A 22213-nucleotide genomic window follows, 5' to 3' on the forward strand; every position below is an offset into this window, starting at 1 on the left:
CTCAGATCACTAGGGCAGATCGTAAACCAGACTTGCCCCAGATGTGCTGGACTACAGCTCCCTGGGGAATGCCACTATGTTCGGAGGGCAGCAGTTTGGGCAAGGCTGACATAAGCCACCTTTGTTTCTTCACAAGCCCTTTGAAAATTAGTGGTTAAATCATGGAAAACAGAGCGAGTCGCCCTACGGTCTGCCCTCATTCCACTTCTGTCACACTGCTTGTGTGCCAAGCAACAGCTCGTTACATTACGACACCTCAGCACATCTCGCACGGTAAATGGCTCTAGTTGTGAGGGTGCCAAGCCATGCTGGTGAGGGATCAACGTGCCATGGCAGCACTGCAAAATGGCTTGTGGTAGCTCAACGTCTCATACACAGGAAGACCCTCTCCTCCACTGCAACTGCATTGGCTTCTGCGGCAATTCACAGAGCCAGGCTGGCTGTGAGAACGCCTTACAGCTGGGGCAAATTTACAAGCGCTCTCCATTTTTTTTTTAAGTTTGACATTTACACATGGCGAGCGATATAGCCACATCAAATTGTTTTTAATTATCGGAAAATTAAAACAGGCCATTCGTGTGAGCAGTTAAGTAAGTAATTTGAATTTAATTAAATAATTATGAATCCCCCTGTTCACAAGCTTAATTTTTAGTGGCATCAAGAAATATGTCATGCCTTATAGCAATTACTTATAAACTTGCTTTTAAAAGGTTTAACATTTGAAGGGATGTGCAGAGCTTTTTTTTTCCTTTTCTTTTTTTTCTGGGGCAACAGGTCTGAGCGAAACTTGATAAGAAGAGGAGTATTGTTTAAAGCAGGGGAGCTGAAACCCCAGACTGTGGGTCTAATCCATCCCATGGGGCTCCTCAGTCCTGCCCGAAAAGCCTTCTGGGGTTCCACCTGGGGTCAAGGCCAGTGGAGGCTGGTGGCTCCAATGTCAGTGGGGCAGTGAATCCGCTCCAGGTTTCAGTCAGAGCCAGTCATAACTCTAAAGGAGCTACCCAAGGTGCAGATGCTAGGCCTCCAAGCTCCACTCATTGCAGGGATCCCCCTGGGGTGAACTGCTGCTGTTATCTCAAATCAGAGAGAATGATGAGGTTCTCCTGCGTGCCACTCTCCCGCCCTTTGGGAGGAGCAGCCGTGGGCAGAGGAATCCCTGCTCTTATGTCTCATCTCAGACAGGAGATAAGAGTGGGGACTTGGCTGGTGGGGACTTGATTGGTGCTTGGCAGAACAGCTGTGATAGGGGTCTCCAATCCCATGCCTGTGGGACTCCAGTGGTGCCTGCAAAACTCTCCACTCCTTGCCCCCGTAACCTTGAAAAACATTAGGGCACCAGGTTCTCCTTCCCTCCAGTCTTCTTCTCTGCAGAACTTTCCTCTTTGCGCTCTCTCTTCCTCTCCCCACTTTCAGCCTTTAGCCTTGCTTTTTCTCTCTACCAACCCAATGCCTCTCAATATTTCTCTCCCTGCCCCATCCCTAGCCTTCTTCTTTTTCTCCCCTGCTAGTCCCTAGCTTTGCACTTTCTCTCCAACTCACCCCTTTCTCTCCAACTGCTTCTCTCCACTTCCAGCCTCTAGCCTACCTAGTTATCTCTTCCCACCTCTTTACCTCGTGGTTTCTCCCCCTTTGTAGCCTTTCCTTTCCAACCCCCTTTCTCCTTTGCCTTGCTATTTCCCCCTCCTTCCCAGCCTCTCTCCTTGCTCTTTCTCCTCCGTTCCTGCCTCTTTTGACCAGTCAGGCCTCCATGGCAGCCATTATGTGACTACCCACGTCCTCCACGGGAACTATTTTGTGGCAGTTTCTCAAAGTCCCAAATATGCTCACAGGTCCAAAAAGATTGGGACCCTGCACTACAGGAACACCGCCACAAGCAAGGCATGTGGCAAGCAATGGAAGGAGCAATTGTTCCTCCTGGTGCCGGCTGAGTCCCTTTCTCTCCATGCCTCACACAGCACAGAGAAAGACTAAAATGGCGAGAGACCGGGCCATGACATCATCTGGCCCATGGAGGACTTGATGGGGACAATCTGGCTCCTGAACCAATAATGTTCTGCACCATGTGTGTAAAGGTCAGCATGTAAAGAGATGAACATGACTCTCAACCCAAGCCTACCAAAAGCCCTGCAAGGAATTAAATGGCAGCCATTTTGCCCTGGCTCAGCAACGGGAGTGGTCTTGTAATTCTGTACTAATTACAATTTTACTCTTTCATTAAATATTGAGCTCCTGCTTAGGCTGTTTTGCTTTGTTTCTTCTGTGTCCTTGATTTATTATTAAGTATGTTCTTCTTTTTGTTGCCTTTATTTTGTTAATTTTATTTTGAAATGAAACAAAAGTTCATGTGGGTGGGTGGGGAACAGTCTGTCTGGAACTCTCCATATTTAGCTGTAGATTTTGATTAAATGGATGCTGAAACTTACATCCATGTTTTGGTCTCTCCATTGAGATGAATGAGGATGCCCTCACAAGCTAGAGCTTCATGTGTGTATCTGGATTGGACATGGGTTGCTGATCTGGGCAGTTGGCAGCACATTTTGATATGTAGCTCTCCTGAAGCATTGGATTAAAAAAAATCCTTGCAAATCTGATGGGAAGGGATGCCGAAAATTAACTAATTAAGCTTGGCTCATTTGTAATGTATAAAATCTGTGTTCACCCACCAATTCTTCTCTATTGGGTTGCCCTCATATAAGCTTCTCATTTCTTTTTCAGAATCCCCACCCCACCCCCCATAGATGCAGAGAGATTTTGGCAGAGCACAGAGAAACTAGTTTCCTTTCTCATCATGCTCATAAAACAAGGTCACGACAACACAAAAGGACCATCATTAAATCCTAAAATGGATCATTCTGTGAGAACTGTCTTTTGAGAACAGAGGAACATCTGCTTGAGAGAAGACTGGAAAAACCCACACCCAATTTCATCCATTTTCCATGTAGTTTTTGTGAAAGCGGCATGATCCAAAAGGGAAACACCAATATGAACTTCAACTGGTACAAAACAGGGCAGCATGCTTACTAACAGGGACTGGCCTATGAGATCACATTACGCCAGTCCTTTTCCAGCTTCATTGGCTGCCAGTCCAGGTCCGGGCCCGATTCAAAGTGCTGGTATTAACATTTAAAGCCCTAAACGGCCTGGGGCCTGGTTATCTGAAGAAACGCCTCCTCCCATATATACCTGCCCAGACCCTAAGGTCATCCTCAGGGGTCCTTCTCCGCGAGCTCCTGCCAAAGGGAGTGAGGCAGGTGGCTGCCAGGAGGAGGGCCTTCTCTGCTGTGGCACCCCGGCTGTGGAATGAGCTCCCTAAGGAGGTTCGCTTGGCACCTACATTATATGCTTTTAGACGCCAGGTGAAGACCTTTTTAGTCTCCCAGCATTTTAACAGTCTATAAATAATTTTTAACTTGGTGTTTTAAATTTGTAATTTTGCATTGCTGCTGTTTTTTTCTGGTTGAGCTTTTATATTGTATTTTATATTATGGTTTTATACTGTTGTTTTATACTTTGAATGTTTTTAATTTTTGTGAACCGCCCAGAGAGCTCCGGCTATTGGGCGGTATAGAAATATAATAAATAAATAAATTAAGCTCATGTGTTTGACAAACATGCACAGTCATTTCTTGCCCCACAGGGCTGACTAAATCTAGCCTAAGGGGTATGTATGAGTAGATTCAGGCTATGGCGAATGCTTCTTTATGTAGGAGGCTGTCCTTAAGGAGGCATTGACCCTGGACTCCACGGTTCTCAACCCAATGGTTACCTCATTGGAATTAATCCTTTTTTTGGCAAAGGTTCTTCAGAGATTTGTGGAGGTGCAACCTTTTGGATGCATCAACACTTTTTCCTTTTTAGACAGATAGTGAAGACCCATCTGTTTATGCAAGCCATCCTGTGTAGTGCAGCCATCTTACGGAGAGACAGCATGTTCTATGTTGAGGAGAGGGCAATGTTCAGCCCCATTGACCCCAGCTGCCTCCCAAAATTATAAAAATAATTCAAAACAAAACAAAATGGCATCCAGAGTGGACATTTTGAAGCTTTTTTTACCCCTTCTGCCCTCTGTAGCTACTGTGGATCACCAAGGGTCAAAATTAGCATGAAAACAAGACTCTTTGGGCACTCTGTAACCACTCTGAATGTCTTAAAAAAATCATCACCATGGTTGAGAGGACTCTGTGGGGCAAAAATGACATCTGGACTTCTTGATGTTGTCACCCTGTTCCATCTGTTTGACTTTGTTTTTATGTTTCTGTGAATTGTGTACACTGTTTTGAAATCTTTAGATGGAGATGTTTTATAAGTACTCATAAATGAATAAAGAACAGTTAAGTACTCATAACTATTACTGGAATGAAATAGGTTAGACGTCAATAAATGTATTAATTCATTTATCTTATGATAGGACACATATACACAGTAACTCAGAATCCATTCCATTAACAGTACAGCTAGGAAAAAAAATAAAAGAACACTACAGGAATTGACTTCACAATAACCTTGTACTTTTTATATACATACAGTACATCTGAAAAATGCCACTTTTCCATTGCTATAAAAATACCATTTCTGTGAGTTCTTTCTTTGATTGGCAAAGACAGTTCTAAAGGTTGCAGAAATCCCCCATAAAGGTTCTTCTAAAGAAAAATAATTGCTTTGTGTGTTTGTGAAAGAGAGGGGGGAGGGAGGGAGGGAGGGAGGGGGGGTGCTTACAGAGGCGGCTTTTATCCCACCATCATCCTCCTGTCATGGTCTTCCAATCATAGCCATCATGTGTTTTCCCACCACTTCTTCTCCATTAAGGAAAAATAATATGGAATGTGTGTGCACTGCCCCTCTAACCTATAGCTCTGGGCCCTCTATCTGCAGGCAACAGGAAACTCAGCTGTACGTGAGTTCTGGGGTTTTGAGTTTTCACCGTTGTGATCACTGACGTTTCAGTTGCAATCCTGCACACACTGAAAGAAGGAGCAGGACTGGAGCTGAGAGAGGGGAAGCCTGGCAAGAAGCATCCAATGGATGCTCCAAGTCAGAGCATGGTGGGGGAGGGGATCTCGCTTGGATATTAATGCCCTGGGTGAGTCTAAGCCCACTCATAGCAAGAGTGTAGTGAGTTCTACTTGAGCTACAATAACTGCTCTTTACCTTGCACTCTATAGGCATGTTCCCAGACACCCCACACATTGGTTCCTATTTTCATCTGCCAAATATGCAGAGATGAAGGCCAGGAGTCACCAGGAACAGTCCTGCTTCCCTCTCCATGTTTACGTGAATGAATGGGGGAGGGAAGGGGAGGGTAATGTGTAAAGGGAGCCTTCATGTTTTACCTAGCGAACTCCCTCCTTGCCATGGTACAGGGCAGCCTTTCATAGCTTTAACAGTACCAATTATGTACATGTTAAAATGAATCAGCGGGCCACGCAAAGTGATGGATCTGTCCTGTTCCGAGCCATCCTGAGCGCACCACTACAAATGCTTCAATGAGATCTTGCCTGATAGTACACTACATGGCACCTGAGCCCCTGGCATGGTTACCATTTCACCCGTCTCCATGCACAATTGGGACACTGAAACTGGTCATACACATCAGTCTTCACGGATGTCTAAATGAATTTGGAGGAATTGAGGCTGATGAATGGGGGCTGGGCCTTTCCAAGGATTGTTATATATGTATCTGTTTCCATTGTACTTTTCCCCAAGCCCATTCACACAGCCACTTTCACAACCGTGTAGCCAAAGGTCCTTTTTATAAAACCACCTGCTGGCCAAGCTGTATTAAATTCTCTTACATCTGGGTGCTAACGGTATCACATGATGAGAAGGGAAGGCCATTGTTTTTAAACTGCAGCAGTTGAAAGCAATTGTGAGGAGCAGGATGGGTACATTTGTTTGCTGAGGAAAAAATTCCCAGTTTTCTAATTGTACCAGTCTAAGCTGGGCCCCACTCTGTATTTTGCTTAAGGACAATGATTCCTCTAATTCAATCTTGTTATGGTTCTTCCTGCGCAAGTTTCCACCGGCAAGCCCAATACCACCATCTGCTGGCTGCTTACTCTATGCCAGTCCTATTTACTCAAAATGAGTTTGCCCTGAAACCGGAGTCTCAAATAGGCTTAGTCTTTGCCACTCCACCCTACCTTCTGTAAAAAAAAATAAAAAAATGGCTTCCTCAGCCAGAGTGGAAACAGAACATTTTTTAATGTAATACATAAGAAGAAGGGTTGGATTGTTAGGAAACACTGGAGTTTATTAAATGCCCTATTTGAAGCCAAAATCAAAATATCTCTCCTCCATGTGCTAAATACAGAAGTCACTTTAATGAACTTCTATGCATACTCCACCATAAGCAGTTCAGAGGAAACACTGGTTTTAATCCACTATGATATAGAAGAACGTTAGTTTTGTTTTTATACTCCTTCAATATCTTTGTATCTTGACCAATATGGATCATCCATTTAAGGCACTCACTCCAAAATAATGTTATTCCTGGCCTGAGATTGCTGATATTTTTTCATTGCAGCAAGTAATTTGGAACAAATTACCATGCTAGTAATAATACTGATCAAACAGAAACCATTTCTAAAACAGAGAAAAATAAAGTACATTATTTACAAAACCAAGGTTTTTTTTAACTTACAATCCATTGTAATCTATTTTTTTTAAAAAAAAAAAGTATTAAAGGCTACTTAAATACTGCAGGGATTTAAATAAAGTAACAATATTTTCAATGAATGGAGAACTACTATATCTTTGCCAGCATATTGGCCCCATTTGAAACATTTTTTTTATTTAATTCTTGTATATAAAGTAACAGGTTCCAAAACAGATATTCCACTCGACATAAATAAGCATAGTTCTATCCTTGTTTTTAAGAACCTTCATCTGTTTAAATTATTGGGACACAGGGCTGTGTTTTGCTTCCCTCTTCAAAATGTCTTACCTTAAAAAAAATCCTTCATTGTTAATCTCATCTGTAAAATATTACTGTATTTCCAGAATACATAATGGACCATTAGTAAAAAGTGTTAACTGCAAACCCTGAACTTTACAGTAAAAGTTAAAAGGAAGTTCTTGTAGAAAGTCTTATGGAATGTACAGTCTCTGCAGAGAAGAGTTTGGTTTATACAGGGTTGGAGTGGAAAATGGCTCCGGGAGAAATCCTTTGAGCAAACCAGAGATCTGTGCCATTCACAATTTCAAAGTGCAAGTGGATATATATACATATACATATGTATTTTTAAAAAGAGTGTTTGTGAGGCTCTTATTCAAGACCACTGGCCAGCACTGTGCCAGAAACTGGATGAAAATCCCAAACACTACGTCAGGTAGATGTGCTTCACCTTGGATTTGCTTTGCCCATCCAAAACTCAAAAGTTCACAATGTCCAGCCATTGCAGTTTCTGTCTGCCATATTATTCGTGGTACAAGGCAGAAGGTAATTCCTCAATCCAAACTTTCTGAGAACTCCTGCAGCAAACCCAGAAAGGGTAACCATGCCTGCCGACGTAATTCGGCCGGAGATGAGTGGAAAGGCAGTTTCTTAGTGCACCGAACTGCCTAGAAACACAGAACCCAGTACTTTCCTCTCTGGACTCAGCACCATTGGCATAAAATAGGATCAGTGCTCAAGCAGCAGCACTCTTTGTGGAACGCTTCTGTGACTCCAGGACAAGGGAGTTTCCTTCATTTTTATAAATCCCCGTCGGCAGGTGGTTGACACAGTTTGTAGATTCTATAAAGGTTTAACATAAAAGTTGATGTTATGAAAGGAACGGTAATGACAATGGAATGCAGCGAAAGCATGATCTCTACTGGGGATAGGTGAATCTGTCAATTTTAGTTTCTCCCAGTTTCTTATTTTTCCAATCTTAAATTCAGCTCACCTCAAACTTTAAGATTTTTTTTTAAAAAAAAACTACACATGAAGATGCATAAGCATTTGTGTGCCTATTTTTCTCAATACATGCATTTTTGCTTAATATAAACATTTTTGAAAACATTTTTACTAATGCAATGCATTTTAAGTGTTTATTTCCCTAATATACACATTTGTGCATGAATGTTTTGATTGAAGAAGTTCATTACAAAATTCAGAGAAGTTCAAATTTCAAAGTTAACTGAGTTTCAGTTCATATAGTTGTTTGAAAGTATGAAATAAGGCATGTTTAACATTAAAATGTGTACTATCCTTAATCTCCATCAAAGGAATTGATAACCCTGTAGTTTGGCTACCGGATATTACCATCTTTCCTATTATGAAGGATCATCTCTTCCCATTTACACCTGCCCAGACCCTAAGATCATCTTCAGCGGTCCTTCTCCAGGAATCCCCACCAAAGGAAGTGAGACAGGTGGCTATTAAGAAGAGGGCCTTTTCTGCTGTAGCGCCCCAGTTGTGGAATGAGCTTCTCAGAGAGGTAAACTGTGCTCTTTTCGGTGCCAGGTGAAGACCTTTTTATTGTTCCAGGCATTTTACATTTTCAGTTTGTTTTAAATCTGGTATTGTATCCTAAATCTTTGCACTGCTGCTAGCTTCTATTTCTTATTATTTTTATATACTGCAATTTAAAATTACCGTATATAAAAATAACATACAGTATGTAAAAATAATAACTCAGGTCTATGGTTCGGAAGCTTCAGCTTGTGCAGAATGCTCACAGGGACGCCTAGCTCTCCCCACATGAAACCTCTGTTAAAAGAACTGCGCTGGCTGCCTGTTAGCTACCGAGCCATGTACAAGGTTATGTTATCCTATAAAGCCCTAAACCAGCCTTTCTCAACCTGGGGCGCTCCAGATGTGTTGGACTGCATCTCCCAGAATGCCCCAGCCAGCAGAGCTGGCTGGGGCATTCTGGGAGTTGTAGTCCAACACATCTGGAGCGCCCCAGGTTGAGAAAGGCTGCCCTAAACAATTTGGGACCAGGATACCTAGCAGACCGCCTTCCTTTATATACACCTAGACAACATCCTTCAAACGCCTCCTGAAAACGTAACTTTTTAGACAAGCTTTCCCTCAACTATAACTTAGTTTGGTTTTATATGACATTTTTAAAGTTTTAAATCTTGGCTTTTATATATACTATGGTTTTAATTGTAAACTGCCCAGAGAGATCTGGAAAGTTGGGCAGTATAAATATGTAATAAATAAATAAACAAACTTTTAAATGTTTATGTACTTTTGCATCTTGTATTTTATGGTTTTAATTGTGAAACACCCAGAGACGTCCAGCTATAGGGTGGGATAGAATTATAATAAGTAAATGAACATATGAATTGGCTGATGCTGAAAGGCCATTGATCCATCCAGCCCAGTATGGTCTCCTACTAGTATTGTCTCCCTCTGCCCCACCATGCAGAGCATGAGCTCCGCCACTAAGGTAGGCCCTCTCTCTGATATGTTCCCAGCTGTATCCCAGCTAGTCACATATATGGCCTGAAAAAGCATGTTGAAAACCCAGCATAGGGCTGCATGTCCCAATACAGATGAAATGATCAAGACAAAGGGGATGTTCTCGAAAGCAGTAATAAGGGTTTATACCCCTTTTGGAACAAAAGCACAAGATAGCAAACAGATTGAACTACGACCCAGAACTTTACCATCTTATATTTCTGATCTGAAACATTTAAATCTAGTTAAAAGCCAAAATTGTCAAATGCAATGTGGGTATATCTGTTGCCCAAATGAGGCTATGGACCACCATTTCTGCCAGTCGCCTTGGATGGGCAACACCACCCTAGCTTCAAGCAATGAACGAGTGCTAAAATGGATCTTGGCTATTTACTGCCCACCTACCTGAAAAGTGAGCAGAGGGGGACAAACCAGCATCATCAGCCACAGACCCTTAGCACTCATTCAGAGCATCAATGCCCTGAGAGGGCTCACTACTCCCTTCAAGGAGGTAAGCTGTGTGTGCGTGTTCTGGCTAATCCGCCCTTCACTGCTCTGATGGTGAACTGTCTTGGGTCATCTCACTTTGCCACTTAAAATCAGGAAATCAATGTGCTGCTTATTCATCTAAACCTATTTTGACATAAATCATTTCAACGATTAGGCTGCTTTAAACGCTTCCTGGAGCCCAGCCTTCTCCAACTTGCCCCCTGGATCTGTTACACTACAACTCCCATCATCCCCAATCTTCACAACCACTAGCCATGCTGGCTGGGAAGGTTCCAAGTTATACTCCAACACATCTGGAGGGCAATAGGTTTGGGAAGGCCGCTGCAGCCTTTAGCCGAAGCATTTGCTTATGAATGATCTTTGCTTATCCAATGTCAGTTTAGCTTTCCTAGCCCCTCAACACTCCTCCAGCAGCTGACAAGGGCCTCAAGAAAACCATCACTGATTTATTTTATACAAAACACAACAACCCCAAAAGGGTTAATGAGGAGTGACAGATGGCTTGAAGAACAGCCTTTCAAATGAAAACACACACAGAGATGGCTGCAGTTTATGAGGCATAGTGTAGAGTTGGATGGATGTGTGTGTGTGTGTGCGTGTGTGCGTGTGTGTGTGCATTGGTGTTTGAAGATTCATTTGTAGAGGAGAAGTCCCAGCTGTACCTACCGGGGTGCAGATTGTGGCATCTGATCCATCACTTTCAGATTCTTTGCAGAGATTTCAACCCTTGGTCCCTAAAGAAAACACAAGAACGGATGGTAAAACACTGAAGCCCCGGAGGAAAACGTTAAAACCAAAATATATGATTTTCGTTTGAAAACCCATTAAATTCTCTTAGCGGCTTTGGAAAGCACCGAGGTGACACATTAGTCATCTGTGTTTACTCAAGATGAAAGAATTCCCAGACAACTTTGCAGCTGTTACTGCCCAACAGTGTAAGCCTATCACAATACAACAGGGTGTAAACAAGAATGCAAGCAGCATGCACAGGGCTGTGCGTGCAAACATGGACCACATATTCAAAATCCAACTCCCCTTTCAAGCACACACATTACAGGTTCATAAGTATTTGCAGTGGGGATATTTTCCTGTTACTTTTGGACATCAACACTGATGCTCTGCAAACAAAAAGCTTAGGACTTGAGCATACACTACATTTCATTCCTGGGCTGCGACATAAATGAATGCATCATTTGCCGTATTTATAGTTCCTCATATTATTTATTGAACCCTTCATTAATACTCACTTGTTTTCTCATTATATCTGTTGCCTGCATGATACACTTGGGTAAGAGTCCGTGACTTCGAGCTAATATAGCCGCTTGCTCCAAGGACACACTCAATGTACTCCTAGGAACAGAACATGAAGAATGTGGCATTCAGGAGATGAATACATATTCACAAAAAATAACTTGGGCTGGGAATTGTAGGACTTGTTTCTATCAAAATGTGCATAGGATTCCACCCTTAACCTGGGCAGGATCTACACTATTGCTTTAAAATGGTTTTTAACGGTAGTGACAACTGTTGGGGCCCAGGATACACTCCATAGACAGTTTTCAAACTGTTTTCAAAGTGTCTTATCCTGCCTGGTGTAGATCTGGCCTTGGAGTGGGTCCCACTAAAGTCAATGCCATTTACTTCTGAGTAGACAAGTATAGGATTGCATTGTTAGAGGTTTTTAGCAAAGCTAATTTTCATACATCACTCTCATGATTCAAGGGACCCCCTCCTGCTCTTTATGAATCACGACAGCAACTTCCTAAGCTCCGGATGTCAGGGAGAAGCGGTTTTTGTTTTCTTTCATTTTTTTGCACAGAATAACACTCAATCTTGTGAATTCCCCACTTGCAACGTTACGGCCCAGATACCGACCTTAGTCACTTCTCTCAGCGTGCTTCATCCAAAGGAATTGAACATTTGTTTTGAAAACGCTCACCTTTGCATCCCGGTTCCACACATTACGACCTGGCAGGCTCCGAGGCGATAACAGAGTTCGGAGGATATAGGCAGCAATCCAGCCCCAGCTACATAACTGTTGGAGTATCCAGCCTGACTGCCTTTCGTGCTGACAAAAGACTTCATTAGTCTGCAAAGCTCATCCATTGCATTGATGGGACGAATAAGCTGCAAACGAATGCAAAGAATGCATCAGTGGGCCATGTCCGCTTTCTGTATCTATAGGTTTCCCCCCACTCCCCAAATACTGTATCCTATCTAATCCTTGTATGCCAACAAAAACTCATTACAGCATGGGTAGGCAAGCTGGTGCCCTCCAGACATTTTGGTTCACAACTCCCATAAGCAAGACTAACGTGTAGTCGAAAACACCAAGCAGGCCTGGCACAACTTCTGTCGCCTGGGGTGAGAGGACAAACTGGCTGCTGTGTTGTGCCCCCCAAGCTTCTTCCCTTCCCTTCTACCCCACTGCGCCCCCTACCTTCCCTTCTCACTGTTGCACTCCACCTTTTCCCCTTATTGCCACTGCATCACACTTCCTTTCCCTTCCTGCATCGGATCGACTACTTCCGTGTACTGCTTCCCCTCTGACCCCTTCACCACGCTGCATTCCCACCCCCTCCCCGGCTCTGACTCCAGTGTGGATTTTGCCCCTCTTCCATGCCTCAGGCCAGCTTTTTGCTTCTTCTAAAGCCTTTATTTTTCTCTTTTGGATGCTCACCATTTTTCTCTATTTAAATATTTATTTGACATCTTCCTTTTTAAAAATAACAACAACAACAACAACAATCACCACTTATTTATTTTTTAAACTTGAAGCATTCCTCTGGAAAAGGGAGAGGGGATGGCTTTGAGATTCCCACAATCAGCGTTCTGCACAGCTAGAGGGAGGGAAGTGCCTTTGTGATTGCCACAAGGGCTAGCCAATCAGCACTCTGCACAGCCAATTTTTGTTGGAAACAGGAAGAACCAGATACTTCTGGCCTCAACTCAGTTTGGAAGTTTGTACATATGTCTAAAAGAGGTGGTGAGGATGTGCTGTGAATTCACAGTGGTCTGACTCCACCTTTAACCCGAGGGGGCAAAATGTTCTGGCAGACAACCTGGTGCCTTCCAGATGTGTTGGACTATAACTCCCACTCTCTCTCATTCCTAGGGATAATGGGAATTGTAGCCCAGCAAATCTGGAGGCACAAGGTTGGAGAAGGCTGCTTTAGAGAATAACCAGCAATGGCTTGAATTTTTATAGGTAATGGCCTACACCTGATGTTATTCCCTCTGTAACTGTTGCAGGACCAGGACCAGTTTTCACTGTAACAGCTAAAGTAGCACTGTATACTTCACTTCACTAGGGAATGATATATCTGAGCAAAAAGAAGGTTTCCGTACCTGATCAATTTTCACAGCTGTAGTATTGGAATCTGTAGGCAAGTTGGATCTCTCGAGGTAAAACGTCCTGAAATTAAGCAATAAATAATCTGTAATTGCTTGTGATCATCTATCAACCAAGGGTTTCTTCCCAAAGGGCATCAGAGAGCTTCAGGTGGCCTATCAAATACATTTCTATAGCCTAAGCATCAGAACAGTAAGAATCTTCACTTCTATTGAAAACAGTCAGGCTTCTGTTCCTCATGGCTGCTCTTGGTTTCTCCTACAACTATGATCCCATTCCCACATTAAAATCCTGGGCTGATAAACAATGGCTTGTTGGCCCCAAAATAAGCCATATCCACATACTTCCTCCTCACATACTTCCTCCATTCCCTCCTCCCTTCACACACCTGGTTTTGATGGTTACATCCTGGCTTGGTAAACTATAGTTCCACATGACGTTCACAGTCAGAAACTGGTTTAAGTGCTGCTTAGAAACTAAGATCACATCCTGCTTCGCAAGCAGAACTTAGACCACAGTTTCCTGGTTTAGACATCATGGAAAACTATGGTTTAACAAGCCAGTGTATAACCATAGAAGCCAGGTACACAAAAGGAGAAGTGGAATGAGGAAGAGGGAGCATGAAGTCATATGGCCTGTTCTCCAAACCAGATCAATGTATTCTTTACACTTGGCAAAGGTAAAGGTGTTCTCTTCCCTGAGAAAGCATGATATAGGGGGGGCGGAGCTGGCCGCCTGAGCAATGGCGGGTTTCTTCTGAGGCTCTAAGCGGCGTTTGCCGGAAAAAGCAATTATCTCTCTTCTAATGGGCATAAATCTTTGAGCAAACGACAGAAAATGATTATAAAAGTCACAGGAGCTGGAAAAGCAGAGAGATTTGAAGAAGGGAGGTGAGATGATTGATATTTAATACAATGTCTGTGTAAACGGCAACACTATCGAAACCGAAAGTAACACTGACGCAGTTTAAAAAGAAGGAATTTATGCTTGCTGGACATTGATTTGTGTTATAACCTTTCATTCTTATCTCACATGGGAAAGATTGAAATGCTGGCTTTGTAAGGTGGAAGTTGTCGATTGGATTTATTGGCGTGGTGAGAAGGGGGGGAGAGAAGGTGGAAGAAGCTGCATTCGGCATTCGGTGAGGGAGATGTGGGAAGCTGAGAGGCTGCGAATGATTAAACTGATCCCCTCTAGTGAATGCTGTTGTGAACTGGATATTCCCCCCCCCCCTCATGAAGAAGGAAAAAGTGTTTGATATATAACAGAGAAGCCAGCATAAGTTGCTAAGGAAGTGAGTTACACTCTAAGATTTATGCCCTACCCAGAAGAGTCCCATGCCTAACGTTAAAAGAAAGATCAAAAGTTGGGCAAAGCTCAATATACAAAAAAAGAAAAAGAAAAAAAAAAAAGAAAAAAAGAAGAAAAAAAAAATAAGAAACCTTCAAATCATAAAAAAAGGAACTTTCAAATCATAATTTGGCATACCTCTCCCTCCTGGAAAGGACAGCCCCTGGAGTTGAGCAAGAGGAGGAAGATGAAGACCCAGTCCCTTTGGATACAATACCAAATAAAGAAAAAAATATGACTGAAGGAGGAGAAAGTGGTAGTAACCCTCCCTCGTTGATGGAGATTAGGCCCATTATAGCTGAAAATAACATTGTTATATTTTAAAAAAATGGATCAGCATATGAGTGAATTTAGACATCAATTGTGTATTTAGCGGATAAAAAGGCGGAAAATTCGGATAAGATCAAAAAGATAGAGGCTAAAGCGGATTTGGACCAGAAGAAATAAGAGGCTTTTGAGAAATCAACTAATATACAATTTAAAGAATGGGTACTGTGATCGATTGCCTTGGAAGATTAATCTAGTAGATCTATTTTTTGAATAAAGCAGCTAAAGGAGTCGCAGGGAGAAGATCTTAGAGAAATCATCGTGAACTGGTTCAAGGAGCTGATGCCTGATATATCAATAGACGGATTGGATCCGGATCGAGTCCATCGTGTGGGGGGGGGCAAAACCACAAAGGGGCAAGAGACATTTTGGTGAAATTTGGTAATTATTATAAAAAAGAGCAAATTATGAAAGAATTGAGATTTAAGAATCAGATATAATATAAAGGCAAACCAGTGCAAATTTACAATGATCTTTCTCAACGTACATTAAATTGGAGACGTAGTCTTAAACCAATAACGGAAACATTAATGAAGAATAAAATTCCTTATGCATGGGGTTACCCGGTTTTTTTAAGATTTACATATGGGAGGAGGGAACATAGAGTAACCTCATTGGATCAAGGTAAAGATTTGCTAAGAGGCTGGGTCTGGATGGGGAAGCAGATGGGGCTGGAGTGGGTGGGGGAGGGAATGAGGCTGGGACATCTGGAGAGTAAGAGAATTGTTAATTATGTTTGGAGATAATTGCAAATAAAAATGCTAATATAGAAACCTGCCGGCCAGGCACAGCACTGCCTCCCCCCTCCCCCTTTAAAGTAGATGGCTGGAGTACTAGACTCACGGGGATATGGGGGGGGATTAGAGTGGGGGGGTGGGGAGGGGGGTAAGGTAGGGGAGGAGGGATTGGGGTAGGAGGGTGGGGGTTTTATGTATGGAGTTTGTGTTTTTATGTAAGCAAGTTTGAACTGCTGAGCACAAGGGATCGGAAGAGATTTCAAAAGGGTGATTATGGATAAAAAGATAAAGGTATCAACACTCAATGTTAAAGGTTTAGGGGCAGTCGTGAAAAGGAAGAGAATAGAACAAATGCTTAATAAAGAGGGATCAGATATTATAATGATCCAAGAGACACACCAAGGCTCCGAGAATTCGAATATGATAAAATTAAAGTGGCTAGCCTATTATGAAAAGTCATTAGGGACATCAAAAAAAAATGGAGTGGCCACTTTGATTTCAAAAAAAAGTGGGTTTACATTAGAAGAGGTAAAAAAGGATGATAAGGGTAGATATCTTATGTTAAAAGGTAAAATTGAGGGAAAGGTCTATACTTTGATTAATGTTTATGCCCCAAATGAGAGGCATAGAGAGTTTTTTATAAAGTTGTTTAAAGAAATAGAAGAATTTAAGGAGGGGTATGCTATATTAGCTGGGGATTTTAATATGGTTATGGATAATAAAAGAGACAGGTCAAATCCCACTAATGCTGAAAAGAGGAACAATATGACTATATTGAATAAATTAGTAAAAGAAAATGATTATTTAGATTCGTGGCGCTTACTTAACGGGAATAGGCCTGGATTCTCATACTTTTCCCCAGTTCATCATACATACTCCAGGATAGATCATATATTTGTTTCAAAAGACTTTGCAACGAGGATTTGTAAAATGGAAATGGGGGTAATAAAAGTAACTGATCATGCCTTGTTAAGTTTAGAATTTACAGTTAAGAAAGATTATAAAGAGGCATATAGATGGAAGTTGAACACAAAGATATTGAAATACAATAAAATAGTAGATAAAATTCGGAAGGAACTGTCGGAGTCATGGGAAATTAATGAAAAAGGAGGAACAGCTGGGTCAGTCATTTGGGACACCATGAAGGCTGTAGCAAGAGGAATCTGTATTAGAGAAACATGTAGTTTAAAAAGACAACAACGTGCAGAACAGGAAAAGTTAGAGATAGAAATTAAAAACTTGGAGGAAAGATATTGGCGAAGTAAAGATAAATATAAATTAGTGGAAATACAAGCTAAGAAGAAACAATTAGAAAATTTAAATATAGAAGAGATTCAAAAGAATTTAATGTATATGAAAAGGGAATATTTTGAAAACAGTGATAAGAACTCGAGGTTGCTTGCCAAGCTCACACAAAAAGAAAAAGGGAGGAATGGGATAGAAACGTTGAAAGATAGCCGAGGGAATTATTGTCATGCAATGAAAGCTAAAATAAAAAATTTTCAGGAATTTTATCAGGAATTGTACAAGGGTAAAGAAATTCAACAAGAAAAGGTGGAGGAGTATATTGGAAGGTTTATAAAGAAGGAAATAAAATCAGAATATAAGGAGTTAATGGAGTCAGTAATAACTCAAAGAGAAGTTGAAGAGGTTATTGATAAGTTAAAAGTGGGAAATCACCAGGAGCAGATGGTTTGGGTCCAGAATATTATAAGGTCTTCAAAGATTGTTTAGTTCCAAAATTAATGGAACTTTATAATAGGATATTATCAGGAGAGAAGATACCCGAATCATGGGAACATTCAGTGATAATTCTGATCCCAAAACCAGATAAAGATTTGACTAATCCCGATTCTTATAGACCTATTTCTTTAATAAATCAGGATGCTAAAATTTTTACATCTATTATGGCCAAACGATTAAATAAATTTTTGGCAGAATATATAGGAGCAGATCAATGTGGGTTTGTGGTAGGAAGACATATGCATAATTTAGTGGGTAGAGTTTTAAATGTAATAAATGTAATAAAAAAAGCAAATATTAAGGCAGGTATTATGGCATTAGATATTTTTAAAGCTTTTGATTGTGTGAGCTGGCAGGCACTAAAGAGTATTATAGATAAATTGGGATTTGGAAATAAATTTAAAAATGTAATAGAACAGCTATATTCCCAAAATACGGCGGTAGTGGTGGTAAATGACGGACTTACTGAAAAGATACGACTAGCCAGAGGAACAAGACAAGGATGTCCGCTCTCGCCGGTCCTTTTTGTAATGGTTATGGAAGTTTTGGCGAAGGCACTAAGGGAGGATAAAGAATTAGAAGGAATTGGAGAGGTAAGGGAAATAAAGCTAAACATGTTTGCGGATGATACTTTATTGACCATTAAGAATCCATTAAGAAAATTAGAAAGAATTAAATATCAGTTGAGGGAATTTGAGGAAATTACAGGGTTAAAAATAAATTGGTCTAAATCAGAGATGATGTTGTTTAACTATACTAAGAAGGAAGAAAAGGATTGGGAATTTAAGGGAATGGAATTGAAAGTTAAGAACGAGATTAAATATTTGGGAATTAAAATTACAAAAAATCTAGAGAATTTAGAAAGGGAAAATTTAACGAGGTTAAAGAAGGAGGTACTAGAGAAATTGGAAAAATATAAAAGATTAAATTTATCTTGGTTTGGGAGAATAGCTTTGATAAAAATGAAGATATTAGCTAAAATTAATTTTGTATTTAGGATGTTACCTATAAAAATATCAGAAACCGAGATAAAAAGTTGGCAAAATATTATTAATAAATATTGTAATGGAGAAAAGAGAGCAAGAGTGAATAAAAATAATTGGTACCTAAGCCAAAAAAAGGGGGGAATGGGTCTCCCAAACATAAAATTATACTACGTAGCAAATAGATTAAGACATGTTGTAGAAGCAATTATGGGAGTAGGAGATTTATATTGGATGGAAGAAAAAATCATAAGTAAGGTAGAGATGAATCTGGAGAATGTTTTTTTTAAAGATGGAGGAAGAAAGTGGGTTGGAAGTATAGATAATCCACTCCTGAGGACTCAATGGGAAATTTGGAGTAAATTTAAAGGGAAGCTGCTTCCGAGCAACTCTCCCTTAGCACCGATAATAATGTTAAAGAATTTCCCAGAGGATCTAAAGGGTAGATTATGTAAAATATTAAAAGAGAAAAATAAAATAAAATTAAAGGATTGGGTAAGAGATATTAAAACAAGAGAAGATATGGAAAATTTGTTAAAGGAGAAGAAGCTATCTTGGCTAGAATATGGTCAATTAGAACAATGGAATAAAAAGTGGATTAAAGATAATAGAATGTGCAGAAAGATGACGAGGTTTGAAGAATTAGTAGTAAGTAAGGAGAAAGGAAAAGGAAGTAGTATAGTTTCAAAAGGATTAATGAGTGAAATATATAAAATATTGTTAGAGAAGGAGTTTAGAGAGAATACAGAGAAAATGATTTGGGAATCAGATTTGAAGATACAAATAGGGCGACAGAGCTGGGAGGGACTATGGAAACAAAGAGTGTTGAGAAGTTTATCAGTAAGAATAAAGGAGAATTATTTTAAAATTTTATGGAGGTGGTACCTAACCCCGGTTAGATTGAATAAGATAAGTGATCAACATTCAGCAAATTGTTGGAGAGGATGTGGGGAAAAAGGAACGTATTTACATATGTGGTGGCAATGCAAATATGTACAAAGATTATGGAAGATGGTGTTTTCAGAAATTGAAGAAATAGTGGGAATGAAAATAGAACAAACACCAAAAATAGCATTGCTGTCACTATTTGAAGATATAAAGTGTGGAAAAGGAACTATAGAGCTGATATCGAGTTTGTTGGTTGCAGCACGATTGATGATAGCTAGGAACTGGAAGATCCAAGGGGAATATTCTATTGAGGAATGGTATAAAGTAGTATGGGACATAGCCATTAATGATAAACTGACATGCAATATTAAGTGGAGAAAAGGCGTAACTAAAATAAATGAGTTCGAAGGAATCTGGAAACAGTTCCTAGTGTTTGTGTTTACTAAGGGAAGTGGGAAACCACCAGCAGAAGAAATGATTAGATTTTGGACTCAAGAATGATCCCGAGGTGGGGGGTGCACATTTATGTTAAGAATGAAGATGTTGTAGTGTGATAAGGCATATGTAATAGTTTTTGATATTTGTACTCAACAATTATTCAATATGTATGCAGCAGATATTTGATGTATTTTTTTTTCTTATTGTGTTAGTTTCAGTTATATTTTGGAAATGTTTATCTATGTTTATATAGTGTTGAAAATGAATAAAAATTATTATAAAAAAAAAAAAAAAGAAAGCATGATATAGGTCTCTTGCACATGGTGACATGGGCAGATATAAAAAAATGTTAAGGTTTGAGCCATGTGATTATAGTTACTGTGACATTTCCAGCCTATCCCAAATGCCTACTTCTCTCTCTCTCTCTCTCTCTCTCTCTTTGTGCTACATAAAAAAGTCTCTCCTTCATTCACTAGGTGTTGAAACAAAACTTGAAGACATTATATGTTTGAGTGTATGGATTTAAAATCAAATGAGCAATCTTTATTTGTTGGCTTTAGATACTTAATTGCTGGAGGGACCTGTGTTCAGTTCTGCTACTGTGTGATGTTTTTGAAAAATATATTTATTTCATGTCAATGTCTCTTGAAAGTCACAATACCTGAGCTTGCGATAGTACTGCTGCACCTTCTCAAGGGAGGTGGAATTGATTTGTTGCTGGAGCTCTTCTAGAGATGGACCACCAGGCTGGGAGTGGCTTTCCAGATTTTCAAGGGCTGTAAAAAATTTAAGGGAAAACTTTATGCATCTATTATATTTATTTTGCGATCATCGTTATTATTCTATCCTGGGAATGCACATGGCACTTTTTAGTATGTAAGTCAGGCTTCCCCAACCTTGAGCCCTCCAGATGTGTTGGACTATAACTTCCATTGGCCATGCTGGCTGGGAATTATGGGAGTTGCCGTCCAACACATCTGATGTAAATGAATTTGCAATCCACTTTGCCGAATGATAGGGCCGGCCCTGCTTCCCCGTTGCCAGCTGATTGGCCCTGGAAACAGCTGAAGCGTGTGCCTATCAGCAGCACCAATAAGAGGGGGAAGGCACTTGATGGGATCACAGCGATCCCACGGTGCACCAGTCCTCCTCCCCACTGGGTAAATGCTTTATATTATTCCTGCTTTATATACAATTGAGGCACAGCTGAACTGAAGCAATCTGGTCTGCCATTATCATGCATGTAACCTTTAGTAATCTCCCAAATTCAGTGCCAGATACAAGAACAGAGTAAGTCAGGTCTGGGAAAGGCTGTAATATATTAATAAAATAGAAAATCAAACTCAGGGCAGAGGTGAAGAGGGTTTATCATTCCCCAGCTGCACACCCTTTTTGTTCTAAAAATGAGGTTCCCCCACATTACACATGATTAGTGGAGGCTGGTGGCTCCAATTTCAGTGGAGCCATGAAGCTATTCTGGGTTTGGGCCAAAACTCTAGAGGAGCTGTCCAAGGTGCTGAACAAGCATCTTGGGCAGCTCCTTTAGAGTTCTGGCAGGTTCTGACTGAAACTCAGAATGGCTTCACAGCCCCACCAGAATCAGAGCCACCAAATCGGCCAATAACGCTGTCCTACCCTCAAAGGTCCGCCCACATGATGGTGGCAGACCAGGGTTTAAACAAATGGATCTGCTACCATTAGTTATAGTTTTAGCATTTGGGGGGGGGGGGGAAACAGCTTACTGTGACTGACATTTCATTTACCCTCATCCTTATTATTTATTTATTTATTTATATAGCACCATCCTGTCAGCTTTTACCTGCCTTAAGTTTTTTTAAATTTAATTTCCATGGCCTCGGTCTTCACCAGTCTTCCAATTTAATAATCTATGACAGGGCCACGAATAAAGGACAGTTTGTGTATCTTTATCGCACATCCCTCTACCCTAACTACATTATAGTCCGTGGCCTAAAAAAAAAGAACAAACTAAAGGAAGGAAGGAAGGCAGGAAGGAAGGAATGAGCATTTCATCTGCACCTTTTGTAAAGAGCACAGCATGCAGCTTCAGGCTCCCCCCATTCTGAAACCGGGAAGGCAGTTTTGAAAAGTAGTAGCTGTCCAGGTAAAAGATGACCTTCAAAACCTGTCGATTCCCTTCAATGTGATAGAAGACGTGGGTATCTGGGAAAACAAAGAGACAGATTTCAGGTGTTTTTAGGGGAACAGGAGCACTGAGATGACCAATATGACGAGGCTGTATGAGTGAAACGCCGAAAATGTGTGAACTTCCACTTTGCCTATGTAGCCAGCGGCTTCATATAGCAGTTTAATAGGCATGTGGGATAAGATGGACCCTTGAAGAACTCCACATCACAATTGCCTCAGGGTCAAGCAGAACACACACACACACACACCCCTCACACCCAAGTCACTTTTTGAAATCAGTCAAATTTATAGGAACAGCATTTTAAAACAACTGAAAATAAAATAAACC

The 22213-nt window shown here is 40.8% G+C and overlaps 1 protein-coding gene across 2 annotated transcripts in view; it reads right to left on the minus strand.

Annotated features, from left to right (window-relative positions):
• Positions 1 to 4390: 4390 nt before the first annotated feature.
• Positions 4391 to 22213, minus strand: part of PREX1 (phosphatidylinositol-3,4,5-trisphosphate dependent Rac exchange factor 1) — a 259443-nt gene continuing 241620 nt past the window's right edge. For both annotated transcript variants that reach the window (XM_063145951.1, XM_063145959.1), the window contains 7 exons: positions 21757 to 21900; positions 20381 to 20495; positions 13250 to 13316; positions 11841 to 12028; positions 11149 to 11251; positions 10568 to 10635; positions 4391 to 7735 (listed from right to left, as the gene is read on the minus strand). In XM_063145951.1, coding sequence (XP_063002021.1) covers positions 7693 to 7735; positions 10568 to 10635; positions 11149 to 11251; positions 11841 to 12028; positions 13250 to 13316; positions 20381 to 20495; positions 21757 to 21900 — 728 coding nt within the window. In that variant the 3' untranslated portion in view covers positions 4391 to 7692. The remainder of the gene's footprint in view (positions 7736 to 10567; positions 10636 to 11148; positions 11252 to 11840; positions 12029 to 13249; positions 13317 to 20380; positions 20496 to 21756; positions 21901 to 22213) is intronic.

The sequence above is a fragment of the Elgaria multicarinata genome, chromosome 1 (genome assembly GCF_023053635.1).
Source record: "Elgaria multicarinata webbii isolate HBS135686 ecotype San Diego chromosome 1, rElgMul1.1.pri, whole genome shotgun sequence".
Taxonomy (NCBI): domain Eukaryota; kingdom Metazoa; phylum Chordata; class Lepidosauria; order Squamata; family Anguidae; genus Elgaria; species Elgaria multicarinata.